This window comes from Phocoena sinus, chromosome 20 (assembly GCF_008692025.1).
Source record: "Phocoena sinus isolate mPhoSin1 chromosome 20, mPhoSin1.pri, whole genome shotgun sequence".
Taxonomy (NCBI): domain Eukaryota; kingdom Metazoa; phylum Chordata; class Mammalia; order Artiodactyla; family Phocoenidae; genus Phocoena; species Phocoena sinus.
The window spans coordinates 27790112-27810645 of NC_045782.1; the positions used below are offsets into that span (position 1 = coordinate 27790112).

The 20534-nt window shown below is 51.4% G+C and overlaps 1 protein-coding gene across 6 annotated transcripts in view; it reads left to right on the forward strand.

Annotated features, from left to right (window-relative positions):
* Positions 1-20534, forward strand: part of MSI2 (musashi RNA binding protein 2) — a 394365-nt gene that overhangs the window by 323600 nt on the left and 50231 nt on the right. For 5 of the 6 annotated variants that reach the window (XR_004347246.1, XM_032615339.1, XM_032615342.1 and 2 more), the window contains exons 9-10: positions 5614-5728; positions 14786-14860. Coding sequence is in view for 5 of the 6 variants with exons in the window: in XM_032615339.1 (XP_032471230.1) it covers positions 5614-5728; positions 14786-14860 (190 nt within the window). In the remaining variant the exon portion in view is untranslated. Of the gene's footprint in view, positions 1-5613; positions 5729-14785; positions 14861-18474; positions 19885-20534 lie in introns of those variants that run through there. The other variant, XM_032615344.1, reaches the window with a different exon arrangement.

The following is a 20534-nucleotide window of genomic DNA, read 5'->3' on the forward strand; positions in this document are numbered from 1 at the left end:
TCCGACTGCCAGCCTCTTCCAAAAGGTGCCCGGCAGGGAGCTTGCCTGAGCAAGGGCTGCGGGCCAGCTGGGCAACAGCGGCCACTCAGAGTAGCTGCAGGGAAGCTGTCGCCGCTGAAGCCCCAGCGTCTTCTCCAAAGCCAATGCCAAGCATCGCCCCCCTAGAGAGGGGGTGGCACGGGGCCCCCCGCCTTGGTTGGGCCGTGACACCAGGCGGACCTGGGTTCAAACCCAGCCCCACCAGACATAGACTGGTTCTGAAGCCACAGGCACCGTGTGTGATGTCCGTGGGCCTCAGCTTCCTGTTCTACAAGGTGGGCATACTGCTATGAAAGGGATCATTGGGTGAACTGGGGTACAGTATTTTATAGACGCTAAATGTCCTGAGGTTGCTAACTGTACCGTGCTCATGTAAGAAAATGTCTTTGTGTTTCGGAAACGCAAACCGTAATGTATGCAGCCTCCTCTCGGATGGTTCAGGGGATCATACATGGTTATAGACAGAGACAAAGAGCGTGCAAATGATAAAGCAGAAGCCACCAAATGTTCACAACAGGTGACTCTGATAAGGGGTGTGCAGTGTCCTTTGTGCTGTCCTCTTGAAGTTCTTTCTAAATATAAAGTTAGAAACAGACCTCCTCACTGAGTTGCTTTGGACCCAGATGGGCGGAGGCACCCCACACCAACGAGCGTCCTGCACAGAGGGTTAGGGACCACACGTCACCCTCACAGTAGCCTCCGATTCACCCTCTGGAGGGACAGCCCCCAGCCTAGAAGTTCTGTCATTGAAGAGGGTTCAGCCAGGTCATCCTTCTGAGCCCATCACTGCGTGGGCTACAGGGAAGCCACACCCTCTCCTCCAAGGCCAGTTTGCCAAGCAAAGCAGCATATTTGGAGGTTGGAATTTTAAAGCACATCCATCTAGCTTTGGGGGGGTTGGCATGTCTTGGCATTTGGACCCCGGTGTGGGGTTACTTTGTGGCTTTGCCAGCCGTGAAGCTTGAAAATGGAGGCCTCATCTTCCTGGTGTGAGCAGTTGGTCACAAGTGGCCTCTGACGCTTCTTACGAGCACAGATCCCAATGGAACTCCCACTCCGTCTTCTGCCCCTCCACCCAGATGAATTTCTCCAGCTGCCATTTGAAACAGTATTGATGGCAGCCGTGGTGAGAAGCTGCAGAGGTGGGGTCTGAGCTGTTGGTGGAGGAGACCTGAGATCCAAGCCTCGGAGACGTTTCTCCCTCAGACTCTGCCCCCACCAGGGCTGCCTGAGAGTGCGCACTTTGGGTGTGGGTGTTGGGGAGCATTTACCGTAAATGAGGGGGTCTAACCATAAAAGGGGCGGTACTGAAAGAGCTGGAGCAGCAGATCAGGTCACCAGGAGAACCACTCCTATTTTGCTTCTATTTGCCTGGGGAGCCAGATGAGTGTCTCTGGGGCTGCCCTGGGAAGGGAGCCTCAGTGCCCTGCCTTGCGCCCCATGGTGAAGGCAGCCCCCAGCAAGCCCGTCACCAAGGGTCCCGCTGTCCTGTCTGCTCACTGCTCTCCATCGATCTCGTGCGATAGTCTCCAAAGATGGCCCCTATGGCCTAGGCCTCCCAGCATTCATGTCCTTGAGAGTGTCCCCCTCCTACACCAAATCCAGGCTGGCCCAGTGTAACCAGTAGAAGGTGATGGAAGAAACAGTGTGACTCCCAAGGCTGAGATAAGAAGCTGGGTGGCTTCAGCCTCGGTCCCTTGGGATGCTCATACTTGGGACACTCCCTCTTGGGACTCAGCCACCATGCTGGGAGAAGACCGAGTGCCACGGAGAAGCCACAATGAACAGTCTTAGCCAAAGCAGCGTCTGCTGCCCGCCGTGGGAGGGAAGAAGGCATCTTGGCTGTCCTCCGAGGCAGGCTTCCTCTGGCTCCAGCCCCAGCCATCATCTGACCACAGCTACATGAGTGACCACAAGCAAGAGCCCCGCTGGGCCCACTCCGCACTCAGAGCCACCAGGAAGCATGATAAATTATTGCTCAGAGCCACCAAGTGTGGGGGAGTTTGTTGTACAGCAATAGCAAACTGGGACAGCGTGTGGCCGGATGACCAAGTGCGTGGAGCTGCGGAGATGGACTGGTTCCCCGAGTTCTGGCTCTGACTGTAACTCTGGTGCTCCTTCCAAGTTCTCTGGTTTGGCCAGGGCCCAGTGGGAGGAGAGCGGGGATGGGGGTGACTCAAACGTAGCCTCTGGTACTCAAGAGGTACCAGAGGCTGACGGGCCCAGAAGTGACAAGGGACAGGTTGACAGATGAATATTTGCCTTGATGTTAGGAGAACAGGGCAGTCAAGACCTGTTCTTTTCATAGACTGATGGCCCTTGGATGGGGCCCTGCCTTGTGTGTCTCCGCACCCCCGCTGCCTAGCGCTCGCTGGGCCCGTCGCGTTCCTCTCAGCACCGTGGCATCAAGCAGACCGGGTCTGCCTGAAGGAGCATGTAGGTCAATCCATGCTCTGTATGGAACCTCACTGAGGGACCAGGAAGTAGAGGCAGACCCTGATCCCTGCCCTGAGAACTCACAGTCTGATGGGCGAAGGACAGAGTTTCATCCTCAGCAAGCCTCAGGCCCACTGCAAGGACTCAGGATCCAGGGAGAGAAAAGCTATACCTCTTTTCCCTTTTGTGTGTTTTCTTCATACGAGATCATCAAAGGTAGTGAGGGCTGGGGGCAGGCCTCCTGGTCCTGAGAAATCTTTCGAGAAGCCTTCCGTGCCAGCCAGGCCAGGCCAGGCACCCTAGTGCGACTGCCGCCTTTGCCTGTCACTCAAGTGCCCGGGACGTGCAGGGTCCCCCAGAGAGAGCGCGTGCCACGGCCCCTGGCCTCCGGGAGCGCTCACCATCGACGCGGCGAGGGGTTGACAGAACCCACGCAGCCGGTGCCGCCCGAAACGTCGCTAGCCCAGACAGAGCAGAATTCAACAGAGCTGCCAGCCCTGTTCTGTGAGAGGAAGAGGAGGTGGGTTTGTTTAAAATACTCCCATTACAGTCAGTTAACCTTTATGTTTCCTAAATGAAAATTGTATAAACCTGAAACTTTCGTTGATCAGGTTGCCTAGGAACAGGCAGCAGGCTTTCATAAGACAATGCAGTAGATTGTCACCGATAGGGCTATTAGGAAGTGAGCTGGTTAGCGTATTATTCCAGATCCCGGTGTTGGCGTTAGGTAATTATCTGTCTGCCTCTGCAGAGCACACCCATCTCCCCAGGCTCAGGCAGCCTCTTGCAAATGAGGCTTCTCAGCCTGCTTCTGAGTCCCAGGGATGGGATCTGGAGTCCAGGAGCACAATGTCAGCTCTGGGCTTAGGAGAGAAATCGAAAAGACCCAATTCTGATGAATTTATTTCTTGAGAATCACCCCACCTCGCTTGCGACAGTAATGCTCGAAGCGAAAAAATTGGAGGAATAAACAACAACAGTAGAATGCATAATGGAAGTAAAGAAGAAACTAAGACAACTTGGGCGTAATTTTTTAGTACTTTTCCCCTATATGATATATACACTTGTTTATTTTCCAAAGGCACTGTAATTTGCTTTTGTCCCCACCTCTTGCAGTTAGGGTGACCAGCCGTCCTGGTTTGCCTGGGACTGAGGGTTTCCCAATACCTGTGTATGTTATTATCAGCCTGCTTCTCCGTAGCTGCGTAGCTTTCAATCAGCTTGGATGAACCAAACTCGGCCTAACTCCCTGTTCTTGGACATTTAGGATATTTCCTTTTTAAAAAAAAAAATTATAATTAATGCTTGTGGTGAATAGCCTCATCCCTGCAGGATAAATCCCTGTAAGTAGGGTTTCTTGGTTGCAGGAAGTGTATACATTTATGGCTTTTGCTGTTTCAAAAAGCACACATTTGGGGATGTGTGCTTCTTTATTAGCCATTTTTGAATTGCCTGTTCGAGTCCTTTACCCATTTCTCTGTGGAGATGCTCATCTCTTTCCTTTTACTCTATAAAAACTCTTTGTATTAAACATATCAGTCATGACTGTTGAACCATTTTGTCCATTTTTTTAAAGCATGCGTGGTGATCATTCTTTAAAGAGCAACAGTAAATGCTTATTATCCGGCGTCTTTGAAGAAAGAGGAGTTAATATTTTAGGTAATTAAAGCTTCCTCCTAGCCTTAAGCACTAAAATATCTTTTAATTGAAGTATTTGGAACGAGAATATCTCCATAATGGATAACCCGTGTAGGTCCTTTTTAAAACAAAGTACACTGCACACAATTTAACTTTTTCCTCATCTCTCAGACATACCGTGAGCAATAGTGATTTAATGTGTGATAGTGACCCTCAGCAGCTGTTGAGCTATGTGAAGTTTTGGCTTCTATACTATATGGCCCCAGACTGCTTTTTAAAATAAGGTACCTGGGGCTTCCCTGGTGGCGCAGTGGTTGAGAGTCCGCCTGCTGATGCAGGGGACACGGGTTCGTGCCCCGGCTGGGTCCGTGAGCCACGGCCACTGAGCCTGCGCATCCGGAGCCTGTGCTCCGCAACGGGAGAGGCCACAACAGTGAGAGGCCCGCGTACCGCAAAAAAAATAAATAAATAAAAAAATAAGGTACCTGATTCTCATCTTTTCCCCATCACTATCAGGCTGTCGTGCTGTTAGTTCCGGCAGCTTTAAGCACTCCTGCCTTGCTCTACAACATCCCATCTTCATCAGCAACGGGATTGATTACTGGCTAACAAGGCTTGTTAAATCTATCTGTAAACTAAAAGCAAGTAAGCGCCCACCAAAGGCCTAAGGAACACTAGCGATAACAGTGTAGGGTTTGTATTACATGTCATTAAGGTTGTTAAGTAAATGACTTCTGGACGTGAGCAGAATAGGATTAAGAAATTTTGGAGGCAGAGGGGGAAACAGAAAGGAAAGATTAGCAACCACTTGAAGACACAGCTGCAAAGTGAGAAACCGGTAATCCACGTTTAATCTTATTACTTCCCTCGGGAGTGTGCTGGGGCAGGTTTTATGGAGATGGTGGCATCGCTGACCTAGAAATTTTAAAACTCCGGCTTCCGGGCCTGTGCCTGCTGGGATATGGCTTAGAGCTTGTTACACAAGCCTTCTGATGCTCAGTTTTCTCATCTGTGAAATGGAGCTAAGACTAACTGGCCTGTCTATTTAATGAGACTTCATAGCAAGCGGCCTGCTATGAAGAGTCACTGACCTGATGGAGCCTGAGAGGAATGTGTAAACATGTAAAGGGCTGAACGATAATGACGGATTATTACTATTGCTGTTGTTATTAGTCAGACGCATCCAACAGCCATCGCCCGCCTTCTCACGCCTTCTGCGCAGGTTTCAGTTTGAGCTCCAGCCCACACCTGGGCATCTTCAGCTGATGTCCTTGCCGCCCCTCCAAACCCAATCTCATCCTTGTAGGTTTTTGCAGGATTTGCACAAGTGGTGTGTTTTCTTCAGTATTTATCTTGCAGGCCATTTACTCGGCATGACTATTTTTACAGTGAGTAAGGAGCAAGGCTAAAAATAACTTAGCTGGTAACCAGATCAGTTCTGCATTTGACATTTACATGGAATTCATTTGCATCTCATTTGTTCGCCTTTCTGTTTAACAGGTAGAATGTAAGAAGGCTCAGCCGAAGGAAGTCATGTTCCCACCTGGGACAAGAGGCCGGGCCCGGGGACTGCCTTATACCATGGATGCTTTCATGCTTGGCATGGGGATGCTGGGTGAGTCTGGGCCGGACCCTGGGGACTGGGTCACCTTCCGGTTGGGCAAACTGCTTTACCTGTCTGAGGCTCAGCTTCCCTATCTGTATATGAGGGTGATAATCCCTCTTACAGGACAGTTGTGACCATTAAGTTAGCAGAGATAGATAGATAGATAGATAGATAGATAGGCAGACAACTAGATAGGCATCTTGTCCCATGCCTGGCTCATAGAAGGTACTTGATATTATTTTTTCCCCTTTCCACTCCCTTTTTCAAAAGGAGGAAAAGTTACTCTCTTTGCCTCAGCCCTCTCTGCTGACTGGGAGTTCTTAAAGACCTATGGACTCCTGGCTGGCTTAACTTACGTGAGCCGAGGCTACATTTTCTAAAACTTGGGAGAGGAGGGGATATGGTAATGGTGGGCGATAATCCTGTCTATTTAAGTGATGAACATTTTTCTCTTGGGGTATCAAATTTGTGTTTAAATGGATGTCTTAAATAACCTGTTTTATTCTTTATTTGCAAAAAAAAAATGATGAAAGACAAAGTATGTTTGTTCTGATGAAAAATGATCTCTCCTGGCTTTTAGAGAAATTGAGTTCCATATTATGCCCCTTCCTTAAAGGTATCTCTGTCCGTCCTGCATAGATAATTGAAAATCTTGCCGCTTAAAAGGCATGAAAGATGGAGAAAGCAGTGGAGAAGCATAATGGTGTGGGTCGCAACAATAATTAGAAATTTCAAGGCGAGAGAAAGGTATTTTAGTGCAAGTTATTGTGTGTCAGGAAAATACTAATTAAATGGGATAAATGGTAGTTAATGGTAAAATTCCATTCAGGCACACGGTCCGTCTAGTTTTAATGGGTTTCATTTGGTTTGGCTAAGAGTCCCTCTTCTATATTGTTTGATAAGCTCTTTATGTATTTTCAGATTTGCTGCTGTTTAACTCATTCTTGGCTCAGTTTTAAATTTATAAAACTTTTCTTGGCTTTAGAATTTAGACCTTTAAAAGAATTGTATCTATTTGTCTGAGGAAGTAACAAGGCAGGTAAAGTTATTTTGAGGGACTTTAAAAAATGGAAAAGGATGCCATGAGAATTCTCAAAGTGGCTAAGATATTAAAGCTAATTTTTTAGCTTTAACAGAGTTTCAAGGAAAATTCCTATTGTAATTCTTTAAAAATTGGCCAAATGATTCTAACACTTATCTAGAAGAAGAAACACATGAGAATAAATAAGAAAATTTTTTAAAAAGAGAAATGAGAAAAAAGAGAGTTTGACCAAATATCAGAACATAGTCCAAAACTACAGTAATTAAAATAGTGTGGCATATAGGAAGGCACCTGTTGATAGAAAAAGTTAAGGAGCCTAAATTAAATGTGTTTCTATGTGTGAGTTTAATTATTATAAAGAAACTAATTTTTAAAAATCAATGAGAATGATTTCCTGGTTGACTGTAAGATACTTGTGTAGCTCTTGCTCTAAAAATAATTTGTATGTGGCCCTTACCTTATGTTATATACCAAAAGAAACCCCAAATGGATTAATAGTTCCAAATTTTAAAATAAAATCTTAGAAGAGTTGAGCCCATTACTGCCTGCTGGCTTTCAGAGTCTTGAATTTTAAATGATGAGTATAAAGTCCCTAGGGCATCAAATGGCTTTTTAGGATCCAGATCTTCAGGAAGCACCCCCACCCTTCTGCCTCTCACTTGATACCCTTTATGTGAGGTATCATGTACCCCATGGTTTTCTCTGCTTGCCTGGGGGAGGTTTTCTTCCTGGGGAAGCAGAGGTGTGGAGCAAAGCCAGCTCGCTCATGTCAGTTGCCAAAGAGCAAAGGTGCGGCAGCTGTATTCTCCCCAGATGCCAAGCAAGGGCTCGGGGCTCCACAGACCAATGGTTTCATAACGGGAGCCCAGGCAGGTGCCTTGTTGACCGCAGGAGGCATTCAACAGCAAATAGTCCTTGAGCACCTACTGCATTCCTGGCCCAGGGCCAGCACTGGGAGACAGTGCCTAACAAGGCAGATGTGGTCCCTTCCCTCATGGAGCTTGTGGTCTAGTGAGAGAGGTGACATTTAACAACTCATCACATGGATACGTTATTACTCATAACAGAGAGAGTTGTGAGGTGCTTTATGGGCACATAATGAGGAATGGAAACTATCTGGAGGAATCAGGGAACACCTCCCTGTGGAGGTGACATCTCAGCTAGGAAGAGAAGGATGAGCAGGACAAGGGCCATGCAGACAGAAGAAACAGCTTGGAATGCGAGGGTCCTAGTGTGGAGCCCCGAGGGCCATCAAGGCTGCTGCTGGGCAGGTCCAGGCAGTGCGTGTGTGAGGAGAGGTGGTGGCCGAGTGGCTCGGACCACAGTTGGCGGTGGGCAGACCCACATGGTCCCCGTGCTTCTCCAGATGCCATCTGATTGGTTCCTGCTCTCTGAGGGATGGAAATGTGATGGATGCCAGGTGCTCACTCATCTTCCCCGACTTTGTTCTCTCATGTTTCAAGTTATGACTTCCCTGAGCTGCAGTAAAGAGGTAGTAATAGCTGGTTTAAAATGTCATTGTGGTTGAGTCTATTAGTTCTTGAGTCGTAGCCTCCCCCAGTTCATCCCCATCCCCCGTACCCTTGCTACTTAAGGGTTTGGCCTCTTGCCCATGTAGCTCTGGTTGAGGCTGCCACCAGGCGAAACCCCCATGCCCCAGGCAGGGCCCCTCAGGTCACCGAGGCTCTCCTCCACCCCCAAGCAAGCAGAGAGCTCTTCGGGTGGAATTGATGGTGTGGGTCCGGCTTCCACCAAGGCGGGCTGTGTGGACCACAGGAAAGGGCTCAGGACTTCAGAATCAGGAGATCTGGGCTTCTCGTCTGGTCAGCTGTGTGACTTTGGAGGAACAGTCTTCTCTGTCCTTCAGTTACCCCATCCATAGGGATATGGGAACCCTCATTTCATGGTGTTGTTGAGGATAAATGAAGCCATGTCGTGCCCAACCAGTGCTGTATTTTGTCAGGTTCAAGCTGCCATGGGTGGTGGAATGCACCTTGTGTACCATCTGGAAAGAAAAAATATATACTGTTAACTAAACCACATTGTGAGATGGATCCCACTTTCAGGATGTTAAGATGTGAAAAAAAAAAAAAAAAGAAAAGTGTGTCTTCTAATCAACAAAATACAGTAATATATACTCAAACTGGGAGCTGTTATTAGTAAGGTACTGGGGAGCCCCGGGCAAATTACCACCCAAGTAGGTATCCAACACCCTGCCACTTGGGATCCCTTCCTGCCGGTGACCGAGAACATAGCTAGACCTGCATCTGCGTGTGACTTGTGCCATGGCACCTGCAGCCTCCTCCTTGGACCCCCAGCCAAGGGAGTTGGATTATCTTTGAATTTCTACCCCCCAACAAGATCTGTGCACTGGACTCCAGCCCTCATCAGCTCCCAGCCCTCCTGAATTCCCCAGCTACGATGTGGAGGACATCTAGATGCCTGCTGAGACAGGGCCTCCTGAGAGGTCCCCAAATGTGTCCCCAGTTGGGAACCAGCTCAGCCTGAGGTCCAGGCAGAAGGGGGAATCAGACCACCACCCAGGGAACAAACTCACAGTCTCACGATCTGGTTGGCCTGTTGCCTCCCCAGCCAGACTTGGGTCTTCACCGAGCTTTCTCTGATGTGCTCGCCAGAAACTCCCAGGGCTGCCCTCTCTTTCACCCACTGGCACAGTTTGGCACCCTGGGCCTCTGGACTCTTGGTCGAGGAGAGTGCCATCTGCTGTGCTGTAACTGAAGCCCTTGCTTCTTCCCTTAAATTGATGTCACCAATGAAGTCTAATCCTTTGGCAAGATGGCCTGACCTGACTCCATCAGTCACCTGGGTCACCATCTCTGTGGTGCACTAGGCCCGCATATCAGTCCTAGAATCACCACCGTTGCCACCGCCAACAGTTTGGCTAATGAACTTGGCTCACGCAGAAACACTTTTTTTTAAGTTTGTTAATGAGATGAGGTTTCAGCGATTTAAACTTTTATCGTCGAAACAGCAGAAAAATACATAACACTGTTAGGGATTTTTAGAAGTGAGACTGTAACCCATTAAAGCTTTTAAATCCATTCGTTCAACAAATATTTATTGAGTACCTCCTGAGTGCCAGGCATTGTTCTAGATGCTTAGGAGGCACCAGAGAAAGAAGTCTGCTATCAGGGAGTAGACATCCTAGTGAGACAGCAGACACACTGGTCCATAAATGACTTGGAAACTGTGGAACTAATTTTTAAATACCCTTTAAGATTTTCTCCATACTTTCAGTTGCAGTTATTCTTTCTTGATCTCTCTTGCTGTGGCAGCAAACGTTCTTGGGAGGAGCCCTACAGCTGTTTTGGTTTTAGCTTTCATAGCCTTTGACAGAATCGTGGAATAATCAGCCCAACGGGAATTCCTTTAAGAAAGTGTACGAGAGAAGAGGAGGAATCATCCTTAGGTCAGTCTCCCTGCCTTTGAGCTCGACAAAACCAAAATCAACTAAGACCCTTAGGAAAGGTATTTTTGCAGCTCTCAGACTTTGTTCGCTGCCTCGCCCACCCAGTGCACTAGAATCTGTTTGGTTTTTCTTAATGAAAGTGGACTTAATAAAAGCAAACATGATTATTGTTGATATATCTGATTCCTCTTGGCCTTCTCAGCCGTATAATCCTACCGCCTCTAACTATCATGACCTCGCTGGGCACACACCATTTAACATGTTTGGTAGCAGTGATAGAGAAATACCTCATTGCTGAGGCTTTGAAGGAAAGCTTCACCCTGCGGTCCCAGAAGTGGAGAGACACTGCTGACCAGCTGAAGAAAGCCAGAGGCATTCTAGCGGCGCTGTGAAATCCTGACCCGGTGTTCCCCAACATTCAGCCCCCCGGAAATGAAAGCAAAAAAAAAGTTTTTTTTTTTTGTCTGGAAGGGATGAAGAGCTCTAATCTGCTGGCATTCACTGATCAGAAGGAGATTGGCTGGAACATAGAGCTGCATGCCTAGACTCATTTGTCATGTCAACTGGGATTTGTCTTTCCCCAGAATATCTGTTTGAGGTCATCCCCAAGGAGGTCTCCATTTGTTCAGCTGTTTTCTAGCAAACAGAGGAAACTCAAAATTCAGCTTTTCATTTTCCATCTAGAGCAGCACACTGCGCTAGAACTCTCGGCGATGGTAGAAAGGTCGTATATCCGCACCGCCCAAGACGGTGGCCGCTAGCTGCATGTGGCTATTGAGCGTTTAAGACGGGGCTGAAGAGCTGAAGTTTTCTTTTTATATAATTTAAATTCAATTAAACTTTAATGGGACAGCACAGGTCTGGAGGAACCCCTGCAACTCCAGATGAGTCTGGGGGCCCAGCGTCCTTGTAGACTACGGCCTGGAAAGGGCCCTTGGCGCTTGGTGTCGCATCTGTATGCAGACCTCATGGAGCCACCGTGGTGCCCCAGGCAACGCCCTGCACGCCACGCGGCAGATGTGTCACACGCTGGCAGCTCCCTGGATAAACAGCCCCGTCTCTTGTCTCTTTCAAGTTGGGGGCCTGATGGGAGCCGTTTTCTGTGACTCTTGAGTAGCTGAGTAACAGAGCCTGGAAAAACAATGAGTCATGTGCAAACATCTTCTAGGATTGGAACAAAGATCTAGAACCACAATTCTGAGAATTCTGCCAGCATCCCAAAAGGGGGGGGGGTGCCCCAAATGAGCCAACTGGCAACTTCAAATTCTCTTGCTGATTTCTGATTTTTTTTTTTTCCCCCACAATGGAAAGCCTGTCTGCAAGAAAGGTGGTCATCCAGGCAGAAGGCTTGGTTTTTTCCTTTTTTGACAAGAGATAATTACTGTGGGCTTGATCAGGCATCCAGAGTACTGGAGCAAATAAATCGTGCAGTGGCCAGTGAGGGAGGGGCCCGGCTGCTAATGGAAGCGGTGGCCGGGTCATCTCAACGGGATGTGGCTTGATGGAGCGCCCGCGTGGGTCTGCCATAACGTGCTACTGATACGCAGCCAGCCGGTTTCCCCCATGTGGCTGGGGCTGTGAACCGCTGGAGCAGAGCTGGACTGCACAGCAGTAAATGAAGAGGAAAATTGAAGTAATGTTGTATTATAAATTTATGATTTCATCTGCCCGACCCAGAGGATGTTCGGCGATGGGGGGGCGGAGATAAGAGCCCCCACTCGGGCAGATGCCAAATTCTCATCTTTGTTGAACAGGAGACAATTTTGACATGCCTGGGAAGATTGGGGTGAGGCCCCCAACTGGGGTGAACTTGACCATGCTCTTCCTCATTCCTGGTGAAGACTTGCGAGTGTGCCAGGAAGTAGGCAGATACAATGGAATCCTACTGGTGACTCGAATCAGGGAGGGACTGGGCGTTCCACCACCCTCCACCCCACCCACCCTGAGGGAGTCTCGGAAGGTGACACATGGGCTTAGGTTTTTGCTGTCACGTTAACACTAAAATATTTAAGACCCCCCAGCACTGAAGTTAGAGGCAAAGGAGTCATTTTTCACTAGGAAAGCCCTTGGGCAGCAGTGACTTGGCTGTTTGCATATAATTCATTAATCAGTATTGTTGAAATCATGGTAAGAAGTCTATTGCTGAAAGATCTGATTTGATAGCAGGTGATTAATTTGGAGGAGAATTGGGCTGGCCAGCCATGAGATAAATACCAAGGAAGGAGCCAGTATGTGTGTGTCCACTTAAGGCACCCGAGTCCCCGTCTCTGTCCCTATACTTTGTCCCTCTGTCTCTCTTTCCCCGTTGGGTGCCAGAGCTCAGCGACTCACTGGGGTCTGTTCCTCTGCAGTCAGGACAAAGCCGCCAGGTCATCCTGGTTGGTCTGGGCATCCCTCTGTCAGCAAGGCATCAAGTGCTGGGAAATAACCTCATGCAGAAAGACCCTTGTGGGGTGTAAACAGATCAACTGGCCAGTGAGCGGTGACTGCAAATTTGGAAAGGCTCTGGCCGAAGCGAGGGAAAGGAGCCACAGCTGGTCTCTGAGAATTGGGGCCCATCAGCACTTCAGGGGACCTGCGAAGCTTTCTACAGATGGCAAGACTCAAGCTCCCAGAAGGAAGGGAAGAACCCCGATGATGTGGCCTTGGGCCAGAGGCAGGGCTGGAACCCATCTCCTGATGTCTAGTCCAGCGAACTTCTGTCTTAGGTCTGATGACAGATCTTCCGGTCAAGATGAAAGCTGTGACACCAACAAGCAGAGGAAAGCGAAGGAGGGTGGGTCCCGTTTTTGGACCGCCTTCAGCATGAAAGCGCCATGAGCAGGCAGCAGGAAGACCCGCATACTAACTCGTGGTGCTGCTAAATTCCCAAGCTGGAATTTAGTGAATGATCTTGGTGTTCAGCCATCACCTGCAGGGTCCGAAAATGCTTGTGACATGTGAGGATCCACCTTGGAAGTGGATGATGAGACCCCAGAGCCTGGCTCTAGGGTGTTTAAGTTGCTGTATGGAGCCGCAAGGATACGTGTGGAAAGCCGCCACTTATGGGCCTTATGGTCAGAGGGCGTGGAGACTGTCCTAAACCTGCCCATCAAAATGCTTTCTACTAGCGTTTTGGTGACAAAGCAACGGAACTAACTCTGGCTGCTATAGACAGTAAAAGAGATTATTGGAAGGGGCTTGGGCAACGGACAGAAGTGCCAGGAAGGCTGGGGAACAGGCAGGAACTGGGGAGCTGGGCGGTCAGCCACAGCCCCACCAAGGGGACAACCCAGGAATGACCTGGTTAGGGGGCCACTGTTGCCACCAATGGATCCCGGGCTCTGCTGCTGACGCCAGAATAGATTCTGAACCGTCCGCCCTCCTCTGCCCCACTGGCACCTGGAGAAGACTTGCACTGGCCCAGCCTGGGTTCACAGTCTGCTTCCATGATGGGAGGCAGGCCCGTCTCCAAGACTCAGACACAGAGAAGGGGGTTCAGGTGCTGGGCAGCCGAAAAGAGCCACAGGCATCCCGCTCAGAGGTCAGAGCGGAGGTCAGGCTGGCAGTGGTGGTGGTGGTAAAGTAGGTGGCAGGCTGGCCAGGGTGGTATTTTAAGAGCGTGAATGGACTGAGTTTCTTCTATATGGAGCAGAGGGAAGAAAAGGGAGCCTGGCAGGCTGGGAACGGGGCAGCCATGGGTCTGCTATGGCCAGTGGAATTTCCATCCAAGAAGGCTACCCCAGCCTTCTTTGTAGCCGAACTCAAGAAGTCGGGACGTGAGGAGTGAGGGTCTGAGTGGGCACCACGAAGGGTAGGGAGCTGCAGTGGCGTCTCATGGGGGATCGGTAACCGGTAACTGATCGGAGACGACCACAGGGACGCCAGAACTTGCCAGTTCTTTCCTCTGCACCCCATGCCCAGTCCAGCAGCGGTTAGCCAGCACCCCCAGGTAATCTGCTGAGACGGGTGCCTGGAAGGAGCGTGCTTGCTGGGAAATGCCTGTTGAGGCTTTGGGTTCACGCTTGTGGTGCACATTTAGCACAGCCAGGCCCTCCCTGTTCTCCCAGGGCCTTGGGAAGATACGGTGGAGTGTCCCTGCTTGGACGTGGCTTGGTCCCTGCGTCCCCCGGGCCATGGTTCACTGGGCCCAGTGTTTTTCCAGAGGCACAGAGTCAGCCCCGAGTTTTGCCCCTAGACTGTGACCCCACCCCGCGTTCCTGATGCTCTGTCCATGGTGCTGGCGAAGGACTTTAATCTCCTACTGTCAGTAGCCTTAAGGTAAAGTACATACAGGGTAAGCTCTGCAAATGTCAGCGCCCGGCGCTGGCCGAGGGTCTGGGGCTAACCTGTGGCATTTACTCTGCAGGTTCAAGAAAGTGCGTGGGCTTTGGGGGTCTCTCGGCCCAAATACGGGCTAACCACCAGCAGGCTGACAGCAGTGCCCCAGCCACGGGCGAGGGGTGACCCAGGCCCTGGGTAAAGACTCCCACGGGAGACAAGTAATTTTGTGGAGGAAAATAACTCGGACTGTGTCTCACTCCCACCCTCCCTCGGACTCCCGCAACCTGAAGCAGCTGCGCTAACCGACGTGGTCTTTCTCTCTGTGTTCAAGGCTACCCCAACTTTGTGGCAACCTATGGCCGCGGCTACCCTGGATTTGCTCCTAGCTATGGCTATCAGTTCCCAGGTGAGTGGCTTTGTCTCCCAGGGCTTTGGGGGCATGGGAGGTGGGCTGCACTGGGGAGAGGGGAACCCCTAAGGAGAACCAACTCATGCATACATCCATTCACGAAATGACCTACAGGTGCTAAGTTTCAGATCCACTTGACCTTGTATCCAGGTCAGGATGCAGCCCAGTTTCTGATTAACTGAAGTATTTCACTGGTTGAGAGTGGCTTGTAGGGGGAAGGGAAAGACAGGAGCCCTACCTCTGCTTGCCCTCTGTTTTCTGAAACCTCTTCCAGGCTCTCTCTCCTTGGGGAGGGGACTGAACTTGGGGCCCAGGGTTTTCTGTCACCCTGTGCCTCCCCAGCATTCACGTGCCTTGCTGTCTAGACCTCACCTTCCTTCCTCCCCTCGTCCGGCTCCGGTGCCCTTCCGACATACATGTGTGTTGGGTGTGCTCTTGGGTTTAGGTCTGCTCTCTGTCCTGAGTGATGGTGGCGGGGGGTTGGTTAGATTCTCCCTTCCCTCCATGTGGGCGTCAGAGACTCAAGGCAGAGCGCCCGGCGATACCCACTCGCGTGCCCAGGCTGCTCTAGCTTCCATGTAACCGGGAGGCCTGGGACTCTCACCTGTGGGGCAGCGGGGGCCGTGGTCCTGCAGGGATGGGGGAGGGGCATGAAGGAAGTGATGTTTTATGGGGCTTGCTTTTCCCTAGAAGCGGGGAAGCCAGCCTTCCCCAGACCTGGAGTACAGCAAGAACGTTTTGGGGTGCTCGGGGGTGTCTGTGTTCTAAGGACCGCTGGGGTGTGTAGAGAAGATGCTAGGAGCAAGAGTTCTGCCCTCTGGGCTCTGTGTCTTGGCAGGGGCCGCTAGGGAACTGGGCTTCCTCTCCTGGTTGGTCATCCTCCTAAACCCGGAGGCCTGAGCTGCAAGGCGGCGAGGCGAGCAGGACATGGCCCTGGGGGGACGGCGCTCTGAAGGCAGTGGAGGGCAGGGCGTGCGGTGTGCGAGGAGCCGGTCCCACCTGCGCCTCAGACTGAGCTTCGGGTGGGGAAGGGGTGTGTCGGGGGAGGTCAGGAGGCATGTGGGACACTGAGAGCCATGCTCTATGGGGGACAGATCCTCAACCAGCAACAGAAGCCCTAGGCTCTTGTCCTGTCTGCCCATGGCCATAGGCAGGTCACCCAGCATCTCGGGGCCTCCCTTTTGTTTTCTGGAAATGAGGGGTTTGGGCAGGATGGTCGCTGGGGTCCGTGCACCTTTCTGATAGCGGGGGAGGCGGAAGACAACAGCAGGTACAGAAGCAGAAGTTCAGGTGGAGGGGATGCGTGGCGGGACTTGCCCACAGGTGTGTCCCCTGGGCCGGGTGGTTTCCCCACCAGGGTGGGCCCCTCAGCAAACATCCTCAGCTGCCCCAAGGGAGCCCTCCGCACCGCTCCTCTGCTGCCCGTGGCAGCTCAGGTGGCCACGGGCCTCTCCAAGCAGGACACCAGACACCACAAGCTGAGAAGCCGGCACCGGGCCAGGCACGGTCTGCACCTCCTCTAGATTTTCCCTCTACGGATGGGGACCCTGAAGCCTGGAGAGGTAGAAGCCCTGTTCAAGGGGTCACAACCAGTAAGGGGCAGGGCCAGGATTGGGACCCAGGTGGCCTGGGTCTTAACTGCCATACCCCGTCATCTTCCTAGCATCCGTCTGTCCAGTACGATCGCGCTAGCCACAGGCAGCGACCAAGGTTTACATTTAATTTAAGTAAAATTAAGTAAAATGGAAAATTCGGTTCCTCGGCCACACTAGCCACGCTTCAGTTGCTCGGCAGCCACGTGGCTAGTGGCTACTGTCTGCAGAATATAAAACGTTTCCATCACCACATAAAGTTCTGTTGGATGGAGCTGTTCCAGAGCCTACATGAAGAGGTGTGTTATGATGAGGGGTGCTTGGTCCCCACACGCACGTGCATGCGGGCACTGCCTCTCCTGGAGAGACCTTGTGTGTCACCATCCCTGTTCTCCATTCCTTGCCTGTCCTGCTCAGCCCAGAAGCTGGTGGTAGTTTTGGGGAAGCCTTTCCTCTCCTTCCCTCCCCTACCTTCCTCCCCAGGGGATAAGAAGATGTGCAGGGTCACACACCCTGGCTCGGTGAGAGTGCCTTGCTGCTCTGTGTGCTTGAAGCCTACCTCCCTTCACAGTCAGGTTGCCATTGCCCCCTCAGTGTAGCACTAGTCCCAGCAAACCATTAGGGATCCTAACCCGGTATAACTCGGGGGAGGGGTGACACAGTGGACTCCTTGCTCAGGCCCCCGTCTCATCTGAGAACCTGCCCTCGGGGCCCCATGAGCCAGCCCAGGAAATATCTGGTTGAATTGTGTCCCAGGGACCTGCATCCTTGGGTCTGCCCTAGATGGACATGTATGCAGGACAGACAGAGATGCAAGAGTGACCAGCCGAGGCTGGGTAGGATGAGATGGGATCCCCCAGGTGCCTAGCCCTTCACCGCAAGCCAGGGCTTTGGGAACAGAGCCGGTGGGAGGGTGGTGGTAAAGGGACATGGAATGGGCTTGGGGGTGACCCTGCCCCTGGAGGAGTGGCCTCCTGTGGAAAGGTAGCTCTGTCTGCTGTCCAGGAGCCTCCAGCAGCCGAGGATTCTAGCGCACAGAGCCCAGGTAGGCCCCTGTGGTTTCCCAGACTCCTCCTGGAGCCTCGGCCTCAGGGGCAGGGAAGCTTTGCAGCGTTCTGACGTGAGTCTCTTGCCCTGTGCCAGTAAGGAACGTCTTCAGTGGATCTGGCCAGGGGGGCTGGGGTGCAGAGGGGTGAGCCAGGGGAGGGCAACCCAACTCTGCCCTCTCCTCGCCCCTGTCAGGGTGGCTCTGCTGACCCCCTCCCCATGCCTGTGAGTCAGCGACGTCAGCACAGATGATCTCATCACCACCAAGCTGCCTGGTGTCTTTTCTTCGCGGTCTTCCTTTTCCATGCTCTCAGCGGTGCCCACTTCACCCACTGCCCACCTCGTCTCTCTTGTGATGCGTGTACCTCCCGCACCCCTCCCAGCCCTTCCTGAATCCATCCTGTGGGGTGATGCAAGGTAGCTAAGAGCAGCGGAAGGACACCCCCGTCCTGGAGGGCTGCTGAGGTCTGCGTCCTGTGTGTCCTCACCACACGCCGAGTATCCTGCATCCCCTGCGGGAAGGTGCCGCCTCTTCACCTGAGTTGGCCCTTTCTGTGAATCCCCATCTCATCCGCTGGTGTCCCTGCTTTACCTGTGTGACCTGGGCTTGCTGCAGACCTTCCTGGTTGCACAGTTGGTGTTAAGAAATGCCTGTCTCTGCCCACCTTTAGGCTTCTATGAAAATAAAGGAGAGCTGCTCCAATAAAGGGGGCTATGGGCTTCAGATAACTGTTCGAGTGGGAGTAGTTCTCTTCCAGAAAGACTGAGTGACGCTCAGCCACCGTGGACGTGGCTCCTTCTTCCCAAGCCCAGATGGTCCACCGCGTGCCCCTTACCCCCAGCCCAGCCCTCGTGGGTCGGTGTGGGGACTGGACTTATCACGATCCTGATCGGTGGTCTCCTCTCTTTTTCCCCCTCTGGACCCTCATTTCAGTTCAATCTGTTAATTTCTGTTCTTATTTCACTTTGCAGACTACTTGCCGATTTCACAAGACATAATTTTTATCAACTAGCTCTTAAGAGAGGCATAACAAATTGGGGTTTGCCACCATTACTAGAGAGAGGACACAGTCCCTGCCGGGGCCACCCCGCTGCTGTCAGTGCCCACTGAACACTGTCGTAACTGCCTGTTGGAACGAATGTCCTTTTTCTCATTTTTAATTCTTGGAAAAGACTCCTGTCCTCAATGCTTCTTTCAGTTTTTTAAAAGCAATTTTATCCTCCAGTCTCCTCCCAGTTTGCTTCTCGTATGCACTGTGGACACCTCCCCACGTATTCCACCTGCCACCCTCCCAGAATGTCATGGGGCCGGGGGGAAACTTCTCACAAACTTTGTAGAGCCTTCCTCAAGGGCATCTAGGAAGAAGGCCTCAAATTATTTTAAATAATCACCAAATAGGCTTGTTGGGGCATTTCATGGGTGAGCTTTTAAGTGCTGGAGCCCGCAGGGGTTGGGGATATGTGACTTGGAGCACCTGTGTCCTATGGCGGACAGAACCAGAAGTGAACACACACACACACACACACACACACACACACACACAGAGACTATTCTATAAATACTAATGTGAACGATCTAATCTGGAAGAAAAATTATATAAACATTATCTGGTTGTCTTTGTCTTTGGGGGCCAGTCCCTCAGTGGTTGTTGCTCTTTGGGAAGGGACAGTGGAGGCACCCAGGTGCTGCCACATCTCAGGCCCTGTGGGCCCTGATCCACACTGGGTCCCTCTTTCCCTGGCACCTCTGCCCTCACCTCGCCGCCTACTGGCCTTGCATTCCCTGCTGGCCTCAAGGGCCTCTTGGCCCACTGGGGTCAGAGGGCGCGAACACAGAGGGTCTGTCCTGATCAGGTCGGTACCCTCGATGGTCACCCCCAGAAGGGCTTCCTTTCCCAATGACCCTGATCCGTCCACTTCCCCACTCTCTTGGATTAACGAAGTACAGCTCAGTTGGGCCCTCAAGAGTCACCCCTTGTTCACGCTCAGGGTTTGTGAGAAGTGACCTGCGTGCTTCCGTCGGATGCATTCAGTCCATCCTTTTGAATGTCAGTGTCCTTTAGACCCAACCTGTGCAGTTGTGTTCATCTCATTAAAGATGCTTGATGTAATCATTGGTTCCTTTCCTTTTATTTTCCCTCAGGCTTTTTCATGAGTGCTGTTTTTTCTTTTTAATCTGTATGGCTTCTTTCCTCTTTATTTTGTTCTGCTATGAATTGCTTTGCTTTGGTGAACTTGTCCTAGTATATGCTTGCCTCACAGACGTTTTAGCCGTTGTGAATTTTCATCCCTGTAAATAGTTCGTCTGTGCTTCTCCCTGTTGCCGTTTTATTTTTACCCCTGTAAGCAACTGAGGTAGAAAAATAAATTGTTTACCACGGACATGCTGTGTGCTGCCGTCTCTTAGCCCGACAGTGTCCTGCTCTCGCTCCGGGGGAGGTGAAGGCACTAAATAACCGGGACCAGTGACAGCCTAGTGCGGTTTCTGAAAGCATGCGCACTCCCCCTGGCTGCCGCCTGCCCCCAGCCCTCTCTGCTTCCGCGTGCCCCCTGCACTTGCTCGAGGTGACCCTGTCCTTGAGCCGTGGTAGAGCGCTTGCATGCAGCAGCTGCTCGGTCCGCTCCCGTGCCCCCTTCCTCTGCCATCACCCCCTGCCCTCGAGTGAAAATGCCACCGAACACCTGGAGCCCCTCGCATCTGTGCGCCAGGTGTGTGTGAGCCCGTGCCCGCACTGTGCACACCTGCCCACGTGTGGTTTGCACGTAGCTTGCTTTCCTAACTCCCCTGTATGGTGCAGGTCCGAGGAGGCACCTGTGTTGCTGGACATGAGGCTAGAAGATCTCATTTCCCGGTCACTTGGCCACATAGTAGCCATGTGACCTTGAGCAAGTGACTTAGCCCTCTGAGCCCTCGGGATTATAACAGTGCCTAGTGAGTTAGGTTTTTAGAATTACCTAGGGTGATGTGTATATGTGAACATGCCCTGTAAATTGGTGAATGCTATACAACTGGAAGTTTCAGAAACAGTGGG